This window comes from Vicugna pacos, unplaced genomic scaffold (assembly GCF_048564905.1).
Source record: "Vicugna pacos unplaced genomic scaffold, VicPac4 scaffold_21, whole genome shotgun sequence".
In the NCBI taxonomy this organism is placed as follows: Eukaryota; Metazoa; Chordata; class Mammalia; order Artiodactyla; family Camelidae; genus Vicugna; species Vicugna pacos.
The window spans coordinates 15,686,423-15,713,241 of NW_027328742.1; the positions used below are offsets into that span (position 1 = coordinate 15,686,423).

General features: G+C 38.1%; 1 protein-coding gene and 1 long non-coding RNA gene across 2 annotated transcripts in view; one reads left to right on the top strand and one right to left on the bottom strand.

Moving 5' to 3' along the window:
- The window catches only part of LOC140694494 (netrin-1-like), a 171,952-nt gene that overhangs the window by 123,428 nt on the left and 21,705 nt on the right, over positions 1-26,819 (top strand). Inside the window, 1 exon segment of the mRNA XM_072957719.1 lies at positions 11,174-11,250. Coding sequence (XP_072813820.1) covers positions 11,174-11,250 — 77 coding nt within the window.
- The window catches only part of LOC140694495 (uncharacterized), a 39,784-nt gene continuing 35,347 nt past the window's right edge, over positions 22,383-26,819 (bottom strand). Inside the window, exon 4 of the long non-coding RNA XR_012070124.1 lies at positions 22,383-22,473. This is a non-coding gene — a long non-coding RNA (uncharacterized lncRNA). The remainder of the gene's footprint in view (positions 22,474-26,819) is intronic.

Below are 26,819 nucleotides of genomic sequence, written 5' to 3' on the forward strand. Positions count from 1 at the left end.
ATTGTTTAAGTTTAAAACTCGGGAATAACTCTTAATTCCTTGCTTTCTCTCACACCCTATACTTAAACCAGCAACAAATACCTTCAGCTCCATTTTAGAAGTATATCCCATTTGAGTATTTCTCACCACCTTCACCATTTTTATCCCAGTCCAGGTCACCAGTACTTCTCATCTGGACTACTGCAAGAGTTGCCTAACTGGTTTCCCCTGCTACCTTTCTTGCCTCCTTTAACACGGTTTTCCATTCAACAATCAGAATGATCCTTAGAAAAATTTCAAGTCATGCTACTCAAACTTGCTAATTGCCCCCAGAGTAAAATCCAAACTCCATACTCCAAGCACCAAAACTGTCCCTGATCTAGCTGTGTACTGTGTATTTTACCCCGTCTTCTACCGCTCTCCTTTTACCCTGTGCAGGCTGGCCTTCTTGTTGTCACTTGAAAGCATCAAGTTCTTTTCCAACCTTAAGAATTTTGTGTTGCTGTTGCCTTTGTCTGAAACATTCGTCACCATCAAAGCTTCCTCATTTCATTCAGATCAGATCTCTGCTTAATTGTCACTTTTTCAGGAAGGTCTTCCTTCAAGATTCCATTTAAAACAGCTCGAGATTTGCTCTCCCCTTATCCTGCCTTGTTTTCCCACATAACATTTAGTGTCACTACTGGACACTATGTGTTACATTGTACTTTATTATGTTATATTATATACACTGTGTCTCTTAATTTTCTCTCTTTATCTTTACTTTATTTATCTTATTTATGATCTTACTGGTCTTATTATAAGTAATAAGATATATTTATCAGCATCAAAATGTGAGCTCCTTCTTAGTCAAACTATTTTAGTTTATGTTATGAGTCTCAAATTTTTGCTAGAAAATTTTACCACAATCTATTGGAATCAAATATTGAAGCTGGCATGTATTCTGAGTTAAAGAGAAGTGATTTTTTTAAAAAATTCTGCTAAAAGAGTCCTAATTCTTCCCTGGTGGTAAAAAATTGTACAAAATAAATGCATCAAAGAATTTAGCATCTGAGCATTTCTAGTCTTTTCTTTTCAAATGGACTTTTTAAACTTTATTTTTATTATTTGTTAATTTTTCTTCCAATTTTATTCAAGTGTGACAGACGTAGAGCACTATATAAGTTTAAGGTGTACAGCATTAATGATTTGACTTACATACATCATAAAATGATTGCCACAAGTTTGGGGAACATCCATCCTCTTGTATAGATACAAAGTAAGAGAAAAAGAAAAAAAAATTTCCTTGTGATGTGAGCTCCTAGGATTTAGTCTCTTAATATTTTTAAATTCCAGTATGGAAACAGAGAACGCCTGTTTAGTTCTACACTTTAGACCAATATCTGTTTTATTAATGCAACTGTGACACAAATTCTCCTTTCCCTTTTAGAAATGTTATGGTTTTAAATTACGATTATTTTAATTGTGTAATACATGAATGATTAAAAAACAATTTTCATACATAACATACAGCAGTGTTAATTATATTAAATCAGGTTGTACATTACATCCCTAGTACTTGTTTATCTTATAACTGGAAATTTGTACCTTTTGACCACCTTCATCCAACTCCTCCTCCTCCCACCCCCCAAATAGGCTCTTTTATTAAAAGATCATCAATATGTAATCAAAGAAATGTAGGAAGATGTATACATTACAAAAAAACCCTAGATTAAGGCTAATCTAACTTTTTTGTTATTTTCTGTTATGAGAGGAAACAATCTTTAGCCCAATCTCTGTGTCTGAAGAACAGTGTAGCTGCAATTTCCCCATTTTTATTCTTTCTAAAATGGATTCCTTTATCCTAGCTGCTGCTGCTGCTGCTTTTTTTTCTGAAGCTATTAAACTTATATGCTATGGCAATATTTTCTAAGTAAAGCAGACAAATCTGGAAACTGACTGACCACAATATCCTTTGAGTGGAAGATGCATTTTGAAGATATCTGTACGAGGTCTCTGAAATAAAACATTCTGAAGGAGAAACATGTAATTATTAAATGATTTTCCCTGGATCAGCTTCTGCAAGGATTTTCATGATCAACGATCAAATCCTTCCACTTATGACGTTTCTTCCACTATTACTTTTTTGTTTAAAATATAAATGCCTCAAAGAAGACTCACAGTAATAATCGACTTAGATTACCTACCGACAAGTTTCCAAAAGTAAGTATTTGAAGGCATAGAGTATTCTTAAAAGGGAGACTACACCACTGAAGAGAGAAGGAAGAGTAAGGAATATGGAGGATAATCTTAGCATCCTTATGTTTTTCTACCTTCTTTTTATTTGTTTCTTTGTTCATTTATTTGTTCCTTCCTTCCTTCCCTCCCTCCTTTCTTCAAGATATTTACTTTTCACTCTACTAGGGCGATAGGAGTACAATGGTAAATAAAGTCCTTGACTTTATGAAACTTACTATTTTGTAAGGGGAGTACAGACATTAAAAAAAGTTAATAATACTAATGAACATATAATTAAAACTAGATGAATATCTTGAAAGAGTGATCTTATCAGAGTCTATAGTGGTTGTTTATCAGTTAGGGTGACATCTAACTGAGAATAAGAGAAATCCATGCATAGTGAATTAAACAAGATAAATGCTCTCTCTCATATAAAAGTCCAAATGAAGACCATCAGGACCTATATGGTGGCTTTGCTCTACAATGTCCTTAGAAACTCAGACTTCTGTCAACTCATTACTCTGTCCTCTCTAGCTAGGGTAATACTCTCATTCTTAGGTTCTAAGATGGTGTCCCTCATACTCAATCTCCAGGTAGCAGGATAAAAGAGGGAAAGAAGAAAGAAATGAATAATATATTTCATGTCACTTGCACTGAGAACTGTTTTATTTCTGTCACTGAAACTAAGAGCTGAGTGATGTAGAAAGAGAACTTAATTTGGGTAAACAGTGAGGAAAGAACATGTCAGACAAAAGGAATAGCAAATACAAAGGTCCTGTGGCAGGATGAAGCTTAGCGAGTAGAAGGGCCTTTGTTTCTGTGTTAGTGCATCTTATAACATATTAGTTTTGAAGCCCAAATTATAAATAACCACATTCATTAAAATCACTCTGTACAAAAAAACTTGATAAATTGTTCCATTTCTGGAAGCAGTTGGCTTAATTTTTTCAAGGTTGATATACTCCTTTTTTTTTCATATGTAAGATCTTAAATTTTACATATTTCCTTTGCAACATGATCTTACCATTTCTTATACTAAAAAAAATGAAAACACAGCATTACTATGCATATCTTGAAAATAGTTTTTTCCCTCAAAATCTGGATCAAAAACTTTTTGATTAATGTCAGCAATACTTTGTCATAGAGTTATTTGGAAAATGGTAGTGGTCAGATCAGGCAATATTAAATATAATTTTCCTTTTAATATGGCTCTTTTTGCTATTTGATAGCCTAACTCAAAGTTGAGAATAATTGTTCTGCTTAGTTAATTTGTTAATAGTTATTTCATTACCAGGTAGTCCTTAATGCTGAGACTTTTAATGATGCTAACAAGAAAAGAAAATTTCCAGCATTGTCTCAAGTATGGATGTTTTAGGATACATTCTATTTTTAGTAATTCATTTCCTTTATTACCAACTTTTTAAACTGCATGCTACTTAGCACAGGTCACTATGTTTGTTTTCCCAATTTCAGAACAGTGCCCTGCTTAAGTGGATCACTCTATTAGAAACAATATTAAATGGTTAAGTTCGGGACCCAGATAATGTATCAAATTAATATGGAGTATTTTAGAATTTTAGAATTATTGTCTAACTTTCAAGGAAAGTTTATATATATAATATTATTTTTGGAAAGAAATATTTTGGTTTGAAATATTTTTAAAGTAGGGAAACAGCATGACTGTGGATTAGTCATGAAAGTAAACACCATAAAGATTTTGAAATGTCTGTGTCTTCCTCAGAATTGTTATTTGTGATGAAGGCCTGATCATAAGTGCAATTTTTATCAAATATATATATTTTTTAATTCCAGGGAAGGTGAAAGAAGTTTATTTACTACACAAGGCATTGATTAATTTTTGTCCTAGTTCACCTTTTAAAAATTATCATGTTAACTCTTACAAGCTTTTTCCTATGACTTTGCTGTTAAAGACATAAGCAGCCCCATTTTTCTTTATTAAATCTCTTAGAGGGAAAAGAAGAAAGCTAGGCAACAAGGGAATTAGATTAATTATTTTTAACATAATACAAGGTCATATATGTGAAAAGAATATATATTGTTGCACCCCTAAGCTTAGAATCAATGGCAATTTGATTTTTTAAGATGTCCATAAGATACAGCTACTGTAATCATCTTGACAAGAACTGATGGGAATAGTCATATAGTTACTGAGCTTAAGCATAGCTAGAGAAAACTGGATGAGAAAGTTCAAAGAAATCTGCCATGTAACAAATATGATGACTGCCAAATTTTCAAAATCTCCAGTTCAGACTTACTGTAGAAATCAGGTGGCACTAGGAAGGTTTAAAAGAATTTAATTATAACATTAACTAGCTCTATGATGTTGGATTAGTGGTTCTCAAACACACTTTTAGAAATAGAACCCAACAAAAATAAACAAATGAAAGTGGTGATGCTTTGGTTGAAGTGAACAGATCTATAGTCCCAGCACTTTTCCTCCTTTTCCTCTGTAGGCTCCCGAGACACCTCTGATGACACTAGGGATGTTTCTGCAATTTGATTCCTGGGTAGCCCTGATGAGAAATAGGGAGATCATATCAATTGCTGGAGAATGTGTTGTGTCAGCATGAAAATGTAAGAGATAGCATTCTGGTCATTTTGATTTTTTTGTTAAGATTTGTATTCATTAATCTGTTCGTTCGTTCATTCATTACTGAATCATAGAAACTTAGTATTGGGTAATTAAAAAATCTTCCTCACAATCATTCTTCTTTCTACATTATAATGGGAATGGAATGGACAAGTGAGATAAGCTCAGTCATTTGGAATCTCTCTCCCTGAACTTTTTGGATCTTGAGTCAAGTCAAACAAGAAAGAAAGGAAATGGAGTTCACTGAACTCAGCAATTGTGCCCTGACAATTGAGGAGTTTATCCCCTTTCCACCGTAATTCCTGTCTTGCTTACAACTCTTTTTTTTCAGTTTTCCTATCCACCCTATGAGCTAGCTTACATTTAACAAAATGCCCCTATTGGATATGCATCCTCAGTAGCCACGATTGTGGCTAATATTCAGGGGCCAAGATTTACATGTCTGAATTCTCAGTGATCTCGGACAGTCTATAAGCATAGTATTTGAGGTATTTACATGTACAGTTTCTTTTAGCTAAATTATCCCAATAAATTTATATTCTGAACACTAGCAAAACTTGTGGTTAGTGGGGCTCTTCCTCTCTATTCTGGAATGGATCCTCGGTTTAGTTAACTAAATGTATCAGTGGAAGAGTCTTTGATTTGGATACTATGGCATTCAGTCCCACATTGCGGTTATAAGAGCCTCTCTTTCAATAATTACCCCAAGATATATCGTTGTTCTTTTTACAGGCTGCCTACCAACGATCTAGTTATTTTTTAAGTACAAATTTAAGACATTATATTTGATTCTCTTGGAACTCTGAGCATGCTTCCAGGTGCTTGCTTTCCACAGTATTCAGAATTCCCTTCCTCAAGGTCATGCTGCTTTGCATATAACCCAAGTCCGTAAGACTTAAAATGGGAGGTTTCAACCACTCCATAGGTAGATAACTTATCACCATTCTCCCAGAAGCATCCCATAGGTTGTTAGAATTAAGTATGATAGTCACCTATAGCCAGAAATCTGTTTTGTCCTGAAACAGGAGATGAACAGTCCATAATGATTAATCTGCGACAGAGCCTTTATTTCTATAAAACTATGGGAAAGAAAAACACAACTAGTAGATAAATCTGAAAATTGGCCTTAGTCTGTTTGATATAGTTACAGGTTGTTAGACAACTCTATCTTTCTTAATATCATGTATCACAGGAATTAGAAGGCACAAGTCTTTTGCAACATAGATCCCTTTCTCTGGTTAAATGAAGTTAAGGAAAATTGTTTCTCTGACTCTCTTGTCTGGATAATTTCTGTAGCTGACTCCTTTTCATAATCAGTTTGGATGGTAAGTTTGGGATACTAACATATTATAAAGACAGAGTAATAAACATTTCGGGATGTTTGCACAAGTAATAATTGTTGGTTAAAATCAACTTCCACAATTTACTTGAAGTTCAATAATGAAGTAAAGTAAAGGTTATATCATTGAGGCAGTTAAAAATCCTGGGAATAACATAAGTATTTCATGACAGGGAAAGTGGATGTGAAAATAAAAGATTCATGACAAATCCAAATTGAAATCTAATAATTGCCTCATTTGTTCAGATAAATGAATAGAACAATAGAATTTCAGATATAGGAGAGATGAAGGAAATTATATACACACAAACATACATACAAATAAGAGGAATTATTATGGAAGAAACATGGTATTTCGTGTGTATCATTGTCTGGTAAAGTGTAGTTAGAGAGGAAACTGTGACTCAAGATAAAAAAGGAAATTTGTTAGGCTGTCAGTATTTCCATTTCTTTTTGATTTGTTGTATCTATCTATTTTTTATTACGAAGATATGAAGGACTGCCTTCTTCTCATTTATCAAAGAAGAGGAGGATCTTTGTAAGTGAAGAAACACACATCCCAAATATTCTTAAAATCACAAATTGGATCATTAAGTAATAGCAGTAGCTCATGCAAACAGGGTTGTGCTGTTATATAATGAATAAATTACACAAATTACAGTTTTTACCTTTCATTGGAGAGATATAATTTCCCTAGTAAAAATTAAGTATCAGTCCTTAAGGTTCTGAAGTTTAAACTGGATCTGAACTGAACCCCTGTGAGCAGTTAAACTTTCTATATACTACATGAAATTTATGATCTTTGTGTTGAATACATTTTTTGACCCAGAGTTTCCATTTATTCTCAGTTTAAAAGGAATTTTTGAATTAATCAAATCTGTAAAGAATGCACTCTCATTTTTACATGCATTGTATTACTGAAACTTACATCAATGCTTTGTACAGCTGCTCATCTCAGAAACAGGCAGGATATGTAAGCTTCTTGCTCAATATATCATTACTTTCTTTTGACCATTTAGGGTTTGTTGGAAAGCAATTATCATTAGTATGTTTTTGTTTTATCATGTATCACTGAGTCACTGGGAAAGAGAAAATATGCAGATTATCTTTTATGACACTAGTGCTTTCCTTTAGATGTGTAAAAAGATTGAACTCTAAAATCAATTATTGGAAAGGGATAAGAAAAGAAATGTAGAAAACAAAATCCATCAGTATCAGTGAGCAACTCTATCTAGTTGTAGAAACACAACAAACATGAAAAGGTGCTTGGCCATAATGAGGAAGAATTCTAGGGTAGAGCTACTGAACATCCCTTCAGGTCAGCTGTGCATATTTGCTGAATTCAGGAGCGATATCCCTGTTTCCACAGGTAGTCTGAAAAGAATTCTTACTAAAGGCAGCTTAGTGCTGAAGGGTGAAGTGAATAAGAAAGGATTTTCTTTTCTGTTGGCAAAGAATAATCCCTCACAATCCAAATAAAAATCGATCTAGTGTACCCAATCCAGGGGAAACTAGTCTCTATCCCAGGAACTCTGGTACATTCATGCTTTCCTTATCGATTTCTCCCTGAGCTGTCCTTTGTATCTAGAACACCACTTGGTTCATATGTGATACTTAGATAATGTTATAATTCCTGTCCTTTTTTTTTTCTTTTCTACCTGTCTCCCTATGTTCTTTAACTCTCTATTATATCTTCTTTTTATATACTTTATTTTTGTCTAGTTTCTACTTTAACTTTCCACAATTTTCTCTTTAATTAATTTGAGCATAGTTTTTAATTTATTGAATGGTTAAAGGTACAGACTCTAGAAATGGAATATTTGGATCTGAATCCTAGCAACACTACCATTAGCTGTGTGACCTTGGGCAAGTTACTTAATTTCTTTCCTCACTTATAAAATGGAGATAATAACTGCCCAATAAAGTTATGACGGTTGTATGAGTTAATATACATATAACACTGAGAATAGTGCCTGGCACAGAGTAAGCACTATTTGTGTTAATAATAGTAAAAGTAATAGTAGTAGTAGTACTAGTAGTAGTAGTAATAATAATAATAAAATGATGATAATAATAATAATAATAATAATAAAAATAAACAACAACAACTAGTATTATTTTCATGGTTATGTCCTAGTGTTTTGGTCTTCACTGATTCCTTATAATCTATTTTTAAAATCTCTTAAAAATTCCAACATATGTTATCAGGATTTTAACAAAAAATATTTTTCTTTAACAAAATTTCTATCCTCTCTCTGGACATAAGTTTTCAACTCATTTGGTTAAATGTCAAGGAGGTTGATTCCTGGATAATATGGTAAGAGTATGTTTAGTTTCGTAAGAGACTATCAACCTCTCTTCCAAAATGAATGTATCATTTTGCATTCCCACCTGCAGTGAACAAGAGTTCCTGTTCCCGCACATCCTTCTCATCATTTGATGTCAGCATTTTGAATTTTAGTCATTCTAATAGATTTGTAGTGACATCTTATTATTGTTTTAACTTGCATTTCCCTAATGAAACATAATGTTCATCTTTTCATATGCTTACTTGTCACATGTATATCTTCTTCAGTGAGTTTCTGTTAAGGTCTTTGGTCCATTTTTCAATCAGGTTGTTCATTTCCTTTTATTTAGTTTTAAGAATTGATTGAAGGTTCTGTTGAGTTCAACTATGTTCTTACAGCTTTTCTGCCAGTTGGATCTGTCCATTTCTGATAGAAAGGTGTTGAAGTCTCCAAATACAGCAGTGGATTAATCTATTTCTCCTTGCAGTTCAATCACTTTTGGATTCGCACATTTTGACTCTCTGTTGTTACCACATACACATTACGAATTTTTATGTCTTCTGGGACAATTGACCTTTTTATCATTATTCAGTGTCTCTCTTTATCCCTGATAATTTCCCTTGCTCTGAGGTTAGCTCTGTCTATAATTAATATACCAACTCCAACTTTCTTTGGGTTACTGTCAGCATGGTATATCTTTCTCCATCCTTTTACTTTTAATCTATATGTGTATCTTTATATTTGAAGTGAGTTTCTTCTAGATAACATAGTTTTCTCATTTTTTTTTTTTTGGTCCACTCTAGCAGTCTCTGTCTTTTAACTGGTGTATTTAGGCCATTGACATTTAAAGTGATTCGTGATATAGTTGGATTAATATCTATCATATTTATGATTATTTTGTATTCATTGTCCTTATTCTTTGTTCCTATTTTGATCTTCAACTCTTTTTCTGTCTTTTGTAGTTTCAATTGAACATTTTATATGATTATATTTTTTCTCCTTTCTTAGTATATCAATTATACTTCTTATTTTTGCTTTTTTTAAGTATCCCTAGATTTTGCAATATACATTTAAAAGGAATTCAAGTCCACTTTCAAATGACACTGTATCACTTCACAGAGAGTAAAAATATCTTACAATAACAATGTTCCTAATTTTTCCCTCCTGTCCCTTTTATCATTGTTATCATTTATTTTACTTATACATGAACTAAAATCAGTTGATATTTTGTTGCTGTTATTATTTTGAAGAAACTGTTGTCTGTTATATTAGTTAATAAGAAAAACAAAAGTTTTTCTTTTACCTTCACTTATTCCTTTTCTAAAGATCTTCCTTTCATTATGAAGATCTGAGTTTCTGACAAACAATTTTCCTCTATGAAGAACTTCTTTTATCATTTCTTGCTAGGCGGGTCTGCTAGCAACAGTTTCTCAGTTTTTGTTTGTCTGAGAAAGTGCTTATTTCTCCTTCACTGTTAAAGGATAATTTCACAGGATACAGAATTCTAAGTTGGTGTTTAGTTTCTCTCAACACTTCAAATATTTTACTCTGCTGTCTTCTTGCTTTCATGGATTCATATGAAGAATCAGATGTAATTCTTACTTTTACTGCTCTGTAGGTCAAGTATTTATTTCCTCTGACTTCTTTCAAGATTTTTTTCTTTCCTTGATTTTCTGCAGTTTGAATATGACATACCTAGGCTGAATTGTTTTTGTTTTTGTTTTGACATTTACCCTACTTGCTGTTCTCTGAACTTACTGTATCTGTGCTTTTGCGACTGACATTAATTTGGGGGAAGTTTTCAGTCACTGTAGCTTCAAATATTCCTTTTGTTTCTTCCTCTCATTCTTCTGGTATTCCTGTTACCTGTATGGTACATATTTTATAGTTGTCACACAGTTCTTGGATATTCTGTTCTTTGTTCAGTCTTTTTTCTTTTTGATTTTTAGTGTTGGAAGTTTCTATTGACATATCCTTAAGCTGGTATATTCTTTCCTCTACCTTGACCAGTCTAATTAATAAGCCCATCAAAAGCATTCTCCTTTCTGTTATAGTGTTTTTGATCCTTAGCATTTCTTTTGATTCTTTCTTAGAATTTCTTTTTCTCTCCATATATTGCCCATCTATTCTTGCATGATGTCTACTTTATCTGTAGAACCATTAACATATTAATCCATTGGTTTAAATTGCTCGTCTGATAATTCTAATATTGCCATATCTGACTCTGGTTCTGATGCTTGCTCTCTCTCTCTTCAAACTGTTTTTGCCTTTTAGTATGCTTGGAAACTTTTTGTTGAAAGCCAGACATATTGTGCTGGGTAAAAGACCTACAGCAAATAGACTTTTTAGTAGTATGGTGGTAAGACATGGGGAGAAGAGAAGTATTCTTTAATCCTATGATAGGTCTCAGTCTCATAGTGAGCCTGTGTCCCTAGATGGTGAACGTCACAAGTGCTTCTTGATTCCTCCCCCACCCAGGGAGGGACTAGACGGCTAGAGGGGACTGGAATTGAGTATTTACCTTCCTTCACATGGAAGACTAGAGGGATCTGCATTTGGGTGTTTCCCTTCTCCCAAGTGGCATGATAGAGTGGGGCTAGGTTGAGTATTTCGAGTCCCCCAGATCATTAGACTATAATAAAACTGCAATGGTTTAGGCTCTGATAAATTAGTTTCTCCTTATTAAGAACAGAATGTCCTGGTATATTTCAAAATAGCTATTTTTCCTCTTCCCTGCAGGAAGAACAAGGAGACTTTTCTCCAGTCTTCACTTTGGGAACCTGGTAGAGCTCCTGGAAGTAAAACTCACAAAAAATGTAAGTACTACCTACCCAAGACTGCCTCCAGCCATAGTTTTTAACTCTTAGAGTTGTCCACACTGAGCCTCCACCAATTTATCAATTATAGTTCAGGTTTTCTACCCCAGTACTGGTTCCTGTGGAGGTTTTTGCTCATGGGTCTCCTTTGTGGTAAGTTGTGATGTTCTGTGTATACCTGTATGTCTCTTTAACTTTGAGGATAGAAATTTGCCCTGTAACCCCAATTCTCTGACAGGTCTAAGAAAGACTATTGATTTTTAGTTTGTTCGGCTTTTTATTTGAGGTTAGGATGGAGTGACAACTTCCAAATTCTTTACGTGCTGGAATGGAAACCCAAAGCAATTTTCTTATTGATTTTTACCATTTTTGTTGTATACAAATCTTTCACTGTGATTTTTAAGATAGTCCTAGGCTTATTTTCTCTTTCTGAATGTGTTTTAATTACTACAATGTGGGGATATATTTCCAAATCTGGTGGAGTCCATTTATTATTTTTCTTCCTTTTGGTATTGCTGTCTTAGCTATCCGTGCTCCTTTATTTTTCCATATATGTTTTAGAATAAAGGCATTTTCCCAAAATTTTGCAGTTTTTAAATTAAACATGTATTGGTTAAGTTTTTAATAATTAAAATATATAAAATGTTGACATTCCTTCAGTGAACATGGGGTATCTTTTCATTTATTGAAGTCTCTTTTATATCCATTAATGTTTAAATTTTTTCTTCATAAAGATCATGTTTATTCCCCATTTGTTAATTCCTTGATATTTTGTAGATTTTTTTTAACTATTTTGAATGGTGATGTATTAAATTTTCTACTTAATTTTAATTTTGTTAATGTAGAAGAATGCTATTGATCTCTGAATTTTTAGTTTATATCCAGCAACCTTGCTAACCTCTCTCTCTTGATTTAATATTTCATTTACTATATGTTATATAATAAATACACTACATATTTTCATATAGATTATGTTGGCTTTTTAATCAAATGGCTTTTATGACTACTGAAAAAGAATAATTTTTCTTCACTTCTAATCTTTATACATCTTTCTTTTTATCTTTTCTCATTGTCTTGACCTGGATTTCTACTATATGTTCAACCTATAATTGACGTTGAAATCCATCAGATGAACTTCTGTTGAGCTAGCTGTATGATTTTTACAGTTAAGTTCATTAATATGGTAAAATATATCAATAAGCTTTCTTCTTGTTGAAGCATTATTTTTTTCCTAAGATAAATCCTAACTCTGATCATGGTTAATCTTTTTCTGTAACTCATTGATGGTTTTAGTTAACTAATACTTTTATTTAGGACTTTCACAAAATGTTTATAAGTAAATCAGACATTTTTAAAATTTTTTGTATTGTCCCTTTCATCAGTAGAAAGACTTATAAATAATAGAGATTGCCTGAATTTTTTTTTGACATATAGTACTTTCCTTATCATTCAGTTCTAATTTTCCTTAAAATTTTCCCTTTTTATTTTATTTTTGGCATTCAAAAATGATATAATTAATGTAAACAACTTGATGAGTTTGGGCATAAGTACACACTCATGAAACCATCACCACAATCTATGCCATAATCTTATCCATCACCTTCAGAAATTTCCTCTCACCCTCATTTATTATTAATAGTATTTTTTGTGATAAGAACACTTACTATAAAATCTATCCAAAATTATTGACTTATTCAATTAATCTACAAATTTGCCTGTTTTTAGTCTTTTTGATCTATCAGTTTCTCTAAGAGATATATTCATATTTTAAACTATGATCATTGGCTATATATATCCACCCAGAGTTCTCTCAGCAGCTGCATGTGTACTCATTATGCTCTGTATATATTCTTAACCACATTCCCTACAGTTATGGAATATCACTTTTTGGCCCTGAATAGTTCTCTAAAATAGATATTTACACTCACTTCCCATATTTCATATTTGTCTTCCTGAATAGTTTGTCTTCTTGCTAGAATAATCTTTCTTAAATTGTCTTCAAAGAGTATATTAATGTTGTAAACATTCTGAGACTGTAGATTTCTGAAAGCATATTTATTTCTCTGCTAACATTTAAGTGATAGTAGAAATGGATAGAAAAGTCTAAATTTAAAGTTTCTTTACTTCAGTACCCTTTTGTGTTCTTATACCCAGTGTTACTATTGAGAACACTTAAGAACCTTAGTAAGTGACATCCTTTTTTCTATCCAGGTGCTCCCTTCATTTTGTTTTGATATTCTTAAATTTCATAATTTATGTTATTTATGCAGATTTTTAAAAACCTTTAGGTTTGGTCCCTACCAACCCTTCAAGCTGATGACTTTATATCTACTTATAATTTAGGAAAACTCTCAGGCATGACTTTTTTAAAGATTTCTTTGTTCCATTTATCTCTTCTCTTCTTCTAAGGTTAATATACATATGTTGATACTTTTACTCCTATACTTTATACTCATGTATCTTAAGTGTTCTTTTATGTATATTTTTATCTTCCTTATGCTTCCTAGGAGAGTTCTTAAACCTGATTTTCTGGTTCACTAATTCCTTTTTTGAGAGTATCCTTGGTTAATCAGCCCATTTTTTCAGTACTGTATTTTAATTTGTGTCTTTCTACTTCATATTTCCTATAACCTCCTTTGTGTTGTTGAGAATTTGTAGTATATTTGTTTAAAATTATTACTGTAATGATCCATTAATTTTACTTACTCTGGCATAGTTTTAGTTTCCTGCATTTCTTTTATAATGTTCTGGCTTCTCAGATATCTTTTAATGTTTTTTTCTGTTAGCTCTTATGTTCTTATGAATATGAGCTGCATTGTCTGCTGATAGTATCTGAGGGATGAAGGAAATCCCAGGCCCTGATTTTGCCCCTTTTTGGCATTTAAGAGTATGTGTATGTACGTGTGTTGAATCTTAAAATATGGGCTTAATACTTTTTCCTTGGGAATACCTACCCCTGAAGAGCAGCATTATAACTTGACTGATAATCAAGCATTGCTTTTGCTAAGAGCTACCTTCCTTGTTTGTTACCATCTAACTTAAAGTGCTCAGAGGCTTAGTTGGTCTGAAATTAGTAGTAGTCACCTTCGTTCTAGCTGGGATCTAGCACTGCTCTGATAATACACAGCCACTTTCGTTGCTGCTGTGATGGCTCTGCTGTTTTTATCCTCCATATTTGTGACAGGGATAGCAGTGATCCACCCAGGTAAATGTAAAGGAGAGAAAACTATGATGCTTTAGACTGAATTTGGCAGGTTGTCCCCCCAAAATTCATACATTAAATCCTAATGCCAGTTATGATGGTATTAGGAGATGAGGCCTTTGGGATATGATTGGGTCTTGAGGGTAGAGCCTTCATGAATGGTCTTGATGCTCCCAATGAGACTAGTGTTCTTATAAAAGAGACCCTAGAGAGCTCCCTCACCCTCTGCCTAGGGAGGACACAGTGAGAAGACCACATCTATTAACTAAGAAGTGGGCTCTCACCAGAAACTGAATCTGTCACCACCTTGATCATGGACCTCCTAGACTCCAGAACTATGAGAAATTAATGTCTGTTGTTTTTAAGCCACCCAGTCTATGCTGTTCTGCTATAGCAGCCTGAATGGACTAAGACAAACAGGAAGCTTTTTCTGGCTTATCTCCTGCCCATAGTGTCTGGCCCTCTTTGGTGAATGCTGTTTATTTCCCCTCCCACACCAAGTCCCAACCAAATTTTAAATCTCTGGGTGTTTTACATTTTCATATTTGATCCTGGGATCCATCAACTTCTCTCTCACTTTTGTGACATCAACCTGGGTTTGAATTCAGGGGAATGAATTAGTAGCTACTGTTAGTGCACTGTCTCATCAGAAACAAGACACTTCCAATATATTTTCATTTATTTGTTGAAAGAATATAATTCTTTCAAGGTTTTTTTGAATTAATTTACAGCTAAAAAGTCACACAATGCAATCCATAGTTTAAAAATAAAAGTATGGATCAGTGGAAAAATTAACAATGAAGCAACAATTCTGCTTTAAGTTATAAGAAGAATATATTAATCATTATATCAATTAAAAAGGCAAATGCTATGAAAATGGATACTCATAAATTGGAATAAGTAAAGGCTTCACTTTATTGTTTACCTTTCACTTTGAAGCAAATGTAGGGATAGACTAAATGGCTTAGTTCAAGTTCAAGTTTTAAACTCATAATACTCAGGGAAGAAGGCAAGGAGCTCTCATCCTCATTTCTTCTGTATGTATCCTTTTCAGAGCCTAGCTTTATTATTACTACAAAATTGTATGCATATGCATTTTAGCTTTTTGCACAACAGAGAAAATTATAGTCATTGCATACTTTGCGTGTCTGAAATTAATTACTTGTATTACTTTGTACTGTCAATGCAAAGCACAATGAGAGATATCATACATAAATAGATGTATATATGTATATACTACTATTTAAAGTATTACAAATTGAAAATAAAATATTTAAAGGGGCTATTTAAAGCTGGGTATCTTTAGATATAGTGAACAAACCAACAAAATTCCTTCAGGTTTTATGTTTTAAATGTATATAGAATCCATACTCCTTTTCTGTTCATATTTTATTATTGCACTGAAGGTTTTATGGTAAGAAAACTTCATGTTTTGGGGGGAATATAAGCATAATCATGCCTATTTAATTCCACATACCTTGGAAACTGAGTAATAATAAAAAGTCACCCTGGGACCTACAATACTGATTTAAATCAGTCATACTATGTCATACTTTAGTTATTGCAACAGTTAAAAGTCTGGATCTAGCAGTAATATAAATTTCTTTTTTTTCCCAGATATTTGTGATAATTTGCTGAAAACTATGCACTTGAGGCTAAAATATAGGAAATAACATTTTATCATGGACATTCTTCACAATTTTCAAAAAGTATACTTTTTAGAATTAGAAAATTGGAAAATTATTCTCTTAAAGTGAGTTAATAATGATAGATTTCATTGATTTATCCATATGGAAGAATTATTATTAACCATATAGTTTAGAATTTGCTTTATTGCTTTGCTTTATTGACTTGTTTCTGATCTTGGTGTAACTGGGTTGAAGATTTATTTGAAGGAAGCAAAGACTATTTTACATGGATATTTTATAAGACTAGAACAGAGAAAGTGTTTTAGGGGGGAATATCCATTATGAATATTACTTTAACAACCACTTTCTTTTAAGATTATATATCCTTGAAACTAGTCAGGAGGTAACAAAAAGACACAAACTCTTCCAAATTAAGGGAACCAATCAATCAGAAGTGAGCTCAGGGAACCAATAGAATTCTAGGTGTAAGTTAGCTGCTTTAGAGGCAAAAAGTGAGATGGAGGCTCTGGGCCAGGGAACCGCTCGGTGCTGGGGCCCTGCATAGGGGTCCTGCCGGTGTTTTTATGGGGCTTCCCACCTCAGTTTTAGGAGAAGAGAGGCTAGAGGTTAGTCATTTTGGAGGGTGGGAGAGCTTGCTGACAGGAAAAACATGGTAGATGTGGAAGGTATGACGTGTGAGGTTTTGCAAAGTGGGTCCACAGTGCTTCTCCTTCCCTCCTACACATCTCCACGTGTATGTGCAGCTCAGACCCCATTTATATGTGGTTGCGCGTAAAGATGTATGTGTGTGGTCATCTACATTAGGTTTCACGTCTATTAGGGTTATTATCTTCATATATGTGTGATTTTTCTGTTGATCAAGCAGTGTGAGAAAAGGCACAGCGGTGAGAAACATGACATTGGGTTCAGGAAATTGTAAGCTGATTAGCTTGACTGGAGCCAAGGGTGCGGGGGAAGGGCTGGCTTAGCTTATGTCCCTGGAGGGTGGGTACTGAAAGGAAGGTGCAGATGGGACACATTAGCTTCTCTGGACAAAGGTCACCTTCATTAGAGGCTGGGGATGACTGCATGCCAGTGAGATAGGTGCCAGTCCAGCTGATGTGAGCTGATGTGACTCTCGGGGTACAGGAGGAGCCACCTGCCAAGGCACAGTGCCCCCAGCCTCCAGAGGACATTTCTCTCAGACTAAACCATCAGTCCCACGAATCTGAGAAAAAAAAGACCAAGTAAATTGCAAAAACAAAAAACTTAAACAAAAAAATCCCAACCTCCAAACTCCCTTTTCTTCCCCTCGGGAGGGCGGTCTTTATCAGAGGATCCTTGGTAGCTAAAGCTGGGAGCAGGGCTGTCACTCAGCACAACTGAAGTCTTTAACCCAGAGGCAAACCTGCTTGTTCTGCCGAATGCCCATTGGCACCTCAGGAAGCTTGCATCTCCATAATATATTATGGGAAACAATGGCTGAAATATCATGTTTCCTGGAGGTTCCTGTTTGCATTTAAATACGTTGCCAGGAAGTAAGACATCGGCACATTGAACACACATATGAACTGGAGGAATTCAACAGAATCCAATCTGAGAGCATCCATGTTCAGCAGAGAGGCTGCCCCCACCCCTGCTCCCACAGCTGGACCAGATGGGAAGACAGACGGGGAGACACGTAAAAGGTGAAGGCAGCTGAGGAAGTGCAGTGGGTGGGGGAGGGGAGGACCCAGCCTGGGAGAGGGTGACTAAGATGTCTTCAGGAAACAGCACATAACAGGGGGCCTTGAGCAAACCCTGGTCTTTGATAGGTGGGACTAGGGGAGAAAGGGCTCCAGGGGAAAGAAAGGATGGGAGTAAATGAGGTAACAGAGAATTCAGGAGTAAAAGGGAGCCTGAGATTAAAATACAGATTCGCAGGGGGAAGGGTACAGACCAGTGGTCAGGCACATGCTTATCACCCATGAGGCCCAGGGTCCAATCATCAGCATCTCCACCTAAACAAACAAACAAACAAATCTAATTACCACCCCGAAACCCCCAGAAAAGAACATAGATTTGGAATCAAAGTATTAGGTTCATCAAGTCCGATGATCCGTGGGGGTCATGTGGTGATGTGCAAATAGGTTCTCACGTTCCATTTTCTCGCACCCCTGAATAAATCAGCACACTCGCCAGTGGCTCTGGCTCCCTGAAGCGATCGCTCTCACGTGGGAAGGTAAGAGGAGGGTGGGAGTGTGGTGTCCGCCCTCCAGTGACTCTCAGTGGGGAGGCTCCTCCAAATGACAGTAGCGCCTGGGTTCTAATAGAATCCCTTGGCTTGTTTTCCTTGAGTGTTTCCCTAGGCCAGGCTGAGAGGGAAACCTGGGGATTGGGCTTGGAGTCCAAGTAGCAGCAACCGCCCCCCGATGGAATGTGGAAGTATTTAGAGGACTTCACCCTAATGGGGAACAAGTGTGATCCCATTCATCTACTTGGATATTGGCTCCACATCTCCCCGCCACACAAGGTTGGGTTCCGGAATCCTGAGTGTGGGGAAGTTCCTCCAACTGTCAGCAGCGCTTGTGTTCTACTTGAATCCCTTAACTTGCCTTCCTTGATGGTTTGGCTAGGCTGGAGTGCAGGGCAATGTGGGGTTTCGGCTCTAATGCCAATTATTAGCCAATGCATCTACATGGGAATCTGAGAAATATTACCTACAACCAGCAACGTGAGAATACATGTGCCACCTGAAAGATGCCTGGACTCTGTTTCCCCACCTCCAGCACACAAACGAGGAAGTGTTCTGCTATCCTGAATGTGGGGAGTTTCCTCCAAATGACAGCAGCACCTGGGGTCTAATTGAATCCCTTAGCTTGACTTCCTTGAGTGTTTACCTAGGCCGGGCTGGGAGCGAATGTGGGGGTTGGGCTCCAAAGACAAGGGTTAGCAAGTGCCCCTCTATGGGCAGTGGAGGTGTTTAAACCAAATCCCCAACTTTGGAACACCTCTTCCCCCATAAAGATGCGTGAAATGTCTTTCCCAGCTCCAGAACACCCACGAAGGCTTTTAGATATCCTTAGTGTGGGGGGGGGGGCTCCTCAAAATGACAGCAGCGCCTGGGTTCTAATAGAATCCCTTCTCTTGTAATAGGACTGTTTCCCTGGTCCGGGATTTGAGGGAAAGCTGGGGGTTGGGCTTGGACGCCAAGTAGCAGTGAGTGCCCCCTGATCGATTGAGGAAGTACTTAGAGGAATTCTCCGTAAATGGAACATCTTTGCCCCCATACATCTGGGTGGAATGGGGCTGCACACCCCGCCCCCAACACACACAAGAATGTGTTTCGGAATCCTGAGTGCAGGGAAGTTCCTCCAACTGACAGCAGCGCTTGGGTTCTAAGTGAATCCCTTTGCTTGTCTTCCCTGATGGAAAGCCTAGGCGTGAGTGCGGGGGAAAGTGTGGTTTGGGCTCCAAAACCAAGTATTTGCGAGTACCTGTCTATGGTTCGTGGAGGTGTTTAAACTACATCCCTAATCTGGGAACACCTGTGGCCCCATAAAGATCCGTGGAGTCTGTTTCCAAACCTCCAGCACACACACGAACACTTGCAGTTATCCTGAGAGTGGGCAGCCTCCTCCAACTGACAGCAGGGCCTGGGTTCTAATAAAATCGCTTAACTTGTCTTCCCTCTTTGGTTGCCTGATACGGAGTGCGGGGCAAAGTGGGGGTTGGGCTCTAAAACCAAGTATTAGCGAGTGCTTCTCCATGGGAAGTGGAGGTTATTAACCAAAAACCCACAACCTGGGAATACCTGTGCTCCTTGAAAAATGCGTGGACTCTGTTTCCCCACCTCCAGCACACACATGAAAAAGTGTTCTGGTATCCTGAGTGTGGGGAGGCACCTCCAACTGACAGCAGCATCTGGGATCTAATAGGATCACTTAGGTTGACTTCCCTGAGTGTTTTCCAAGGATGGTTTGGGAGCGAAGGTGGGGGTTGGTTGGGCTCTAAAGCCAAGTAATAGCGTGTGCCTCTCTATGGGCAGTGGAGGTGTTTAAAGTACATTCCCTCCCTGGGAACACATGTGCCCCCATAAAGTTGCGTGGACTATGTATCCCCAACACCAGCACACACACAAAGACTTTTTCAGGTATCCTGAGTGTGGGGAGTCTCCTCCAACTGACAGCAGCGCCTGGGTTCTAATGGAATCCCTTAACTTTTCTTCCCTGACGGCATGCCTAGGCTGGAGAGTGGGGGAAAGTGGGGGTTGGGCTTGAAGTCCAAGTAGCAACGAGTGCCCCCCAATTTACTGAGGAAGTACTTAGAGGATTTCACCCTAAAGTGGAACACCTGTGCCCCCATTCTTCTGCGTGGTCTCTGGTCTGGGTCTCCACACCTCCCCCACACACAAGGCTGGGATCCGGAATCCTGAGTGTGTGGAAGTTCCTCCAACTGACAGCAGCGCCTGCGTTCTAATAGAATAACTCAGCTTGTATTCCCTGAGTGTTTCCCTAGGCCGGACTGCGAGTGAAAGCTGGGGGTTGGGCTTGGAGGCCAAGCAGCACCTTGTGCCAACCGATTGTCTGATGAAGTATTTAGGGAACTCCCCTACCGGGGAACACCTGTGTCACCATTCATCTGCTTGGATTGGGGCTGCACACCTCCCCCACACACAAGAGTGTCTGCGGAGTCCTGAGTGTTGGGTAGTTCCTCCAAGTGACAGCAGCACCTTGGTTCAATACAATTACTTAGCTTGTCTTCCCTGATGGCTTGTCCTGCCAGGAGTGCGGGGGAAATTGGAGGTTGGGCTCTAAAACGAAGTATTAGCGAGTGCCTATCCATGGGATGTGGGTGTTTAACCTACATCCTCCATCCTAGGCATACCTGTGCGTGGACTCTGTTTCCACACCTCCAGCACACGTGCGAAGAAGTGTTCTGTTTTCCTGAGTGTGGGGAGGCTCCTCCAACTAACAGCAGCACCAGGGATCTAATAGAATTCCTTAGCTTGACTTCCTTGAGTGTTCTCCTAGGCCGGGCTTTGAGCCAAGGTGGGGGTTGGGCTCTAAATCCAAGTAATAACCAGTGCCTCTCTATGGGCAGTGAAGGTGTTTAAACTACATCATCTACCTGGGAAAAACTGTGCCCCCATAAAGTTGCATGGACTCTGTTTCCCCACTTCCAACACACACACGAAGACGTGTTCAGGTATCCTGAGTGAGGGCCGGCACTTTCAAGTGACAGTAGTGCCTGGGTTCTAATAGAATCCCTTAGCTTGTAATCCCTGAGTGTTTCCCTAGTCCTGGCTCTGAGGGAAAGCTGGGGTTGGTCTTTGAGGCCAAATATTAGTGAGTGCCCCCCAATGGACTGAGGAAGTATTTAGATGAATTCTCCCTAAAGGGGAACACCTGTGCCCACATCCAACTACGTGGAGTGGGGATACACAAATCCCCCCCCAACAAGTCTGGCTTCCGGAATCCTGAGAGTGGGAAAGTTCCTCCAACTGACAGCAGTGCCTTGTTTGTAATAGGATCCCTTAGCTTGTCTTCCCTGAGTGTTTTCCTAGGCCGGTCTTACAGGGAATGCGGGGGTTGGGCTCTAAGCCAAGTATTGGCGTGTGCCTCTCTATGGGCAGTGGAGGTTTTTAGCTGATATCCCCCAGCCTGGGAACACATGTGCCCTCAGAAAATGTGTGGACTCTGTTTCCCCACCTCCAGCACACACACGAAGTCAAATACGGTGGAATGACTGCTGTTATTTTACAAACTCTTAAATGGATTGATTTCTATCTCCATTATACAAGCACTCCTGGGTAACCTTTATATTCATGTGAGGATCAAAAGAGTACTCATTAATACTATTACCATACTTCTACTGAATTAACTCTCCTGTAACAGTATAATGGCCACACTTCTTAACAACTGCCTCTGTAAGAGTCTTGTAAGTCACAAATATTTATTATAAAGAAATTATATAAAAAATAATAACAATTACAACAACTATGTTGTTTATAACGATGATAGTGTTAGCATCTCCCTCTCATATTAAACAATACCCATCACTGGATTCCTTAGGAAGCAACGCCAATGCCGTTTTGGACTCTTCTAAGTCTTCACCCAATGAAGCCTTTTTACTCACGCTGGTCCACCACAGCCAGAATTGCTGTTACTTTCATGGTTGACTGCCACGCTGTGATGTTCTGGGCTTTTTCTGGCACCATGTGTCTATACTTTGTAGTCAAGTTTCCACGTACCGAGTCTGATTTGCAATATATTGTTCTCCAGAGCCAACAGAGGTGCCACTGGAAAGAGGCAACAGATAATGTGGTGAACCCAAACTGAATACCTGTTTAAGGAATGGACACATAACATGGAGTGGTGGACGGATGGAAAGACAACATCAATTCCTTTACTCCTGTAAAGAGAGAGGGGCAAATGGTGAACTAAATCCCAAAGAGAAAACACATTCATGGTAATAATAATGTTTAACAGTGAAAGAATCCAAACAAAAGGCAAATATAATATCTCTGGGAAGAAGACTTATTACAAACTGTTTCTTTCACGTATATACCCTTAGTAGGAATAACATACTTAAAAATCTTCAACCAACCATAGTTGTTTGCTCGTAATAAACTTGGGAATCTTGAAGCATATTATTCACTCTCAGTGTTGAAATAATACAATCTTGGAAGATGATTTGTCATTGAGGATTAAGAAAAATAATATTGTGGTTGTATATAAGAATTTAAATCGGAATAAGGAATGTACTTATGGGAAAGCTCTGCATAGAGAATGTTGGAGGAAATGCACTGAAAACAGGCAAGTGAGCAAGCTCCCTTGAGTCTGGGAAGGTGAGTGCAGCACATTCAGAGAGTCTATGAAGTTATTACAAGTCACAGAAAGGTATGCAATTAAAGTGTCTTCCTAAGCAAAATATCCTTCTTCAGGAATTTTTATCTTGATATTTCTATGATCTGTGTGGTCACAGGAAGTCAAAGTTATGGTGGTGGCTTAGAAGTTCTTTTCTCTCTGTCTGTAGTTTACAGGGCATTGCTACAGATGGGGCAGCAGAGATCTGTGGTAAGCTGTTCCATGGGGTGGGGGAGCAGTTAGAAATGATAAGGCCAGAAATCTAAAAGACTTTTAGACCCTCCCCTCCTAACTGGCAGACCTTTAAAGTAAACTAGCACAGGTATGTAACTAAGACAGAGGATGAGAGGCAAATTTAAAGTCCCTTTAGTGTTACTGATCAGTCAAGGGGTAGGGACCACTCTGGCAAGGAACGGCAAGACCGTGGATGGGGTGGATGTGTAGGAGGAGCTGATATTTGCTTCTGACCTGAGAGGCAGGGGTGTGTTGCATAAAAGCCGACAGTGCTGGAAAGATGCAGTAGGTCCACAGCCCAAAAGGAGCTGTCATATTCAGGGAGGTCAGAGAGCAAGAACCAGAGTTAGTCATGCCACAGAGTCAGCAGCGTGGCAGCAGTGATATCAGTATCTGTGTCCATAACCCACCTAACCCTACATGAACTCATCTGCCTACAGGGGGCAGGTAAGTAGCAGAAATGTGTGGAGTGGGTGCAGCCACTGGCAAATTGGCAAGTGGACATCCTAAGGAAACACACTGCTCACAGTCACCATATTGGAAAGAGTGCCCCACACTGTCAGATCTCCTTCTCATTGCCAGAAATTAGGAGTTTATTAGCAATCAACCCAGTTAAAAACCCAGAAAATATATCATTTATAATGACAACAAAGGCACAGACTATTCAGAAATAAATTAATTAAAAATGTTAAGATGATTCTGATAAATGACTTAAAAAAAAGAAAAAAAATATGATGATTGAATGAGCAGTAGAATGCACCATACTCTTCATTGGGCAGACTCAAGCTTGGGGGACATAGAACATTATTTCTCCAAAGTAAATTTAGAATCTGAATGCAAATTTAGTTAATAATCCAAAATGGATTTAAGAAAAATATCTGAAAGGTGATCGTATTGTTCTTCCAGAAATATACACAAATATACAAATAAAATAATGAGGAGGGAAGTTTGAATTTGCAGTATTAGGGATATTCTGGGAAAAGATTAAATAGGACCAACTCTAGGAGGCATTAATCTATAGTCATGGAAAAAGTATAGAAATAGTGCACTGAGAGTATGAATGTAATACAATGCATTTCAAGAATAGACGTGGATATTTTTGAGATTTTAGTAATATTATAAAACTGACACTTCACATCAGTGGATTCAAGTACTGGAGTAATTAGCTAAATCATTGGAAGACCTGGCACAGTGTCCTCACTTTTGATATTAAAATAAATTCCAGATAATTTATTAATTAAAAAATAAAATACCAGAAATAACCCAACATGATTTAATCTGTTCAGATATTCAAACGAGAAGAACTTTCTAAAAAGCTTTTGGAACAAAGACCAATAACAGCAAAGGCCTAGGAACTCATCAAGGCCAGAAACGCCCACTGTAAAACAAAACTAACCCTCGCCCAACCCTCTCACGGCTCTGTGTTGCTCTCTGATACTTTCTACTCTTTCTTCTTCCCTTTAAAGTCCAGTTTCTTGGAGAAGTGCCAGCGCTGATGACTCCTCCAGGGCTCGGAGCCCTGCATCCCCCACGGCCCTCACCGCGGCACTGAGACAGGAGTTGCACTGCCGGCGGCTGCGTGTTTCAAACCAGTGGGCATTTTCAGCTCCTGTTTATTTGATTACCAGGTAGCTTTTGCCGTGGACAAATATTTTCCTCTCAGTGGAATGTTTTCCCCCCTTAATTTTTGTTTTACTTAAATAAATTTTAAAAGCCCAGGCAGAAAAGTGTGTGTGCACATATGCACACACACAGATACACACAGACCTGTTTTTTACAGGCTACCTTAGTCCTCCTCCTCCCTTTCCCCAGTCTCGGCAATTAAAGGTGGGATTTAGCCCTTGCTTTTTTGCCCCACACACCCCCAGTTTCTCACTATGCTCCCTTTAGTCAGTGTTCAAATCCCTCTTAAGCCAGGTTACAGCCTTCTCTGTGTTGCCTCAACTAGCTTTCTCCCAACTGCTCTACTGTTCTTTCTCCTGGTGGATTTCTCGTCTCCCATTTGCCATGTTCATGGCCCTTTTCCCCAGGGCCTCGTCTTCAGTCCTCCACCTGGCAGGACTGAATCGCCTCCACGGCCTCACCCACAGCTCCTCTGAGCTCCTGACTGGTGAATCCAGCTTAACAACAGACATCACCCCTCAGATGTCCCATAGACACTTTGCACTCAAACTGCCACACACAGAACCATCTCGAAATCAGCTCTTCCCCTTACACTGCCCCTGCAGATCCTCTTTCAAGATGGGTCACTGGAAAGTCACCTCAGCAGCTCTGCGGCCCGCCGCCCCAGCCCTGCAGTCCCTACTGCAGCAGTCATCACTTCTGCCGCACATGTCCCTCTCCCTCTGCTCAGGGCCTCTCTGCAGGCGTGTGCCACTTGTTGTCTGGGTTACCTGGGTTGTTCCCGAAACATCCTTTGCCCCCAAAATATGGGCCTCTCCCAAAAATAGTATCTTCCATTCTGCTGCTAGAATAACCAGATATTCTTCAACATAAACATTATGCAATTCTCTTACTTACAAATATTCCAATATATACCTGTTTCATTAAGGATACATTCAAGTCTAAGCACACAAGGCCCATCGTGACAGAGGCCATGTGCACCTGATATTCCCACCTATGGATCCTTTGTTCTAGCCCTACTTGTTGTTCTTCAGTCTAGCCAAGCCAGTTCATGCCGTGTACACTTATGTCTCTACCTCTCTGCATGAAGTGTTCACTCCCTCTACCACACATTAGAGAGCTAACTTCCTTTCACCTTTCAAAATTCAGTTCAAATATTTCTAGCTCTAGGAAGTCCAATTTGTGTTCACCTGGTTAACAATCCATCAACTACTCGCCAAGTCTCGCCTGGCCTGGGGAGTGCAGACACCAAGTCTTATCTGTCTTGGTCTCCCCAGCAGCTGATACAGTGTTTGGCATAGCAGGTGCTCAGTGTTTTTTGGATAGATAAACGAATGAATCGGTAAAGAGATGAGAGGTCTACAATTCCCCCCAGTTACTCAGCTGCCATTTTGGGAAGTCCATTCTGCAGAGTTAAGGAAATGTCAGTGCAGGTGGTGGGCAGACAGAACAGAGGTGAGGGCGTGGGGGAGACAGGCCTGGTCCTGGAGAGCGCAGGAGAGGCGTGGGTGGGATAGCACTGGAGAGAGAGGGAATGGACGGTTCGGGTGCAAGGAGATGTTGAAGAACAACTGATATTAACTGCAATAAATTAAATGGAGAACATAATATATGAAGGGAAGATCAAGTTAACACAGCAAGGGTGGAAAAGGCAGTACCAGAGACAAAGAGCTCTCACTTCATCCCTCACAGCATTTCATTTATGGCGCCCGCCCTCTGGGAAGGCAGCGTCAAATTTTTGAGAGACTGGTGTTTGTGCTGTGGGTGCTCTAAGTACAAAATGGTATCTTATGGCTTCCAGATTTTAAGACTGATAGATTATTTCTCTTATGTCCCATGTCTGAGTTCTCAGACAGCAGGATCTTTCGCTTGTGTGGGGAGAGCTATTGTGGTTAACAACTCAGGGTTACTCTAATAATCTCAAAGGACAGTGGGGAATTCACTAAAACAAATAATAGAGAAATTTCACTCAGAAAAAGCCATATGCCATATAGAACCTTGTGGGGGCCTTGGGGGCAATATTACCGCCAACTC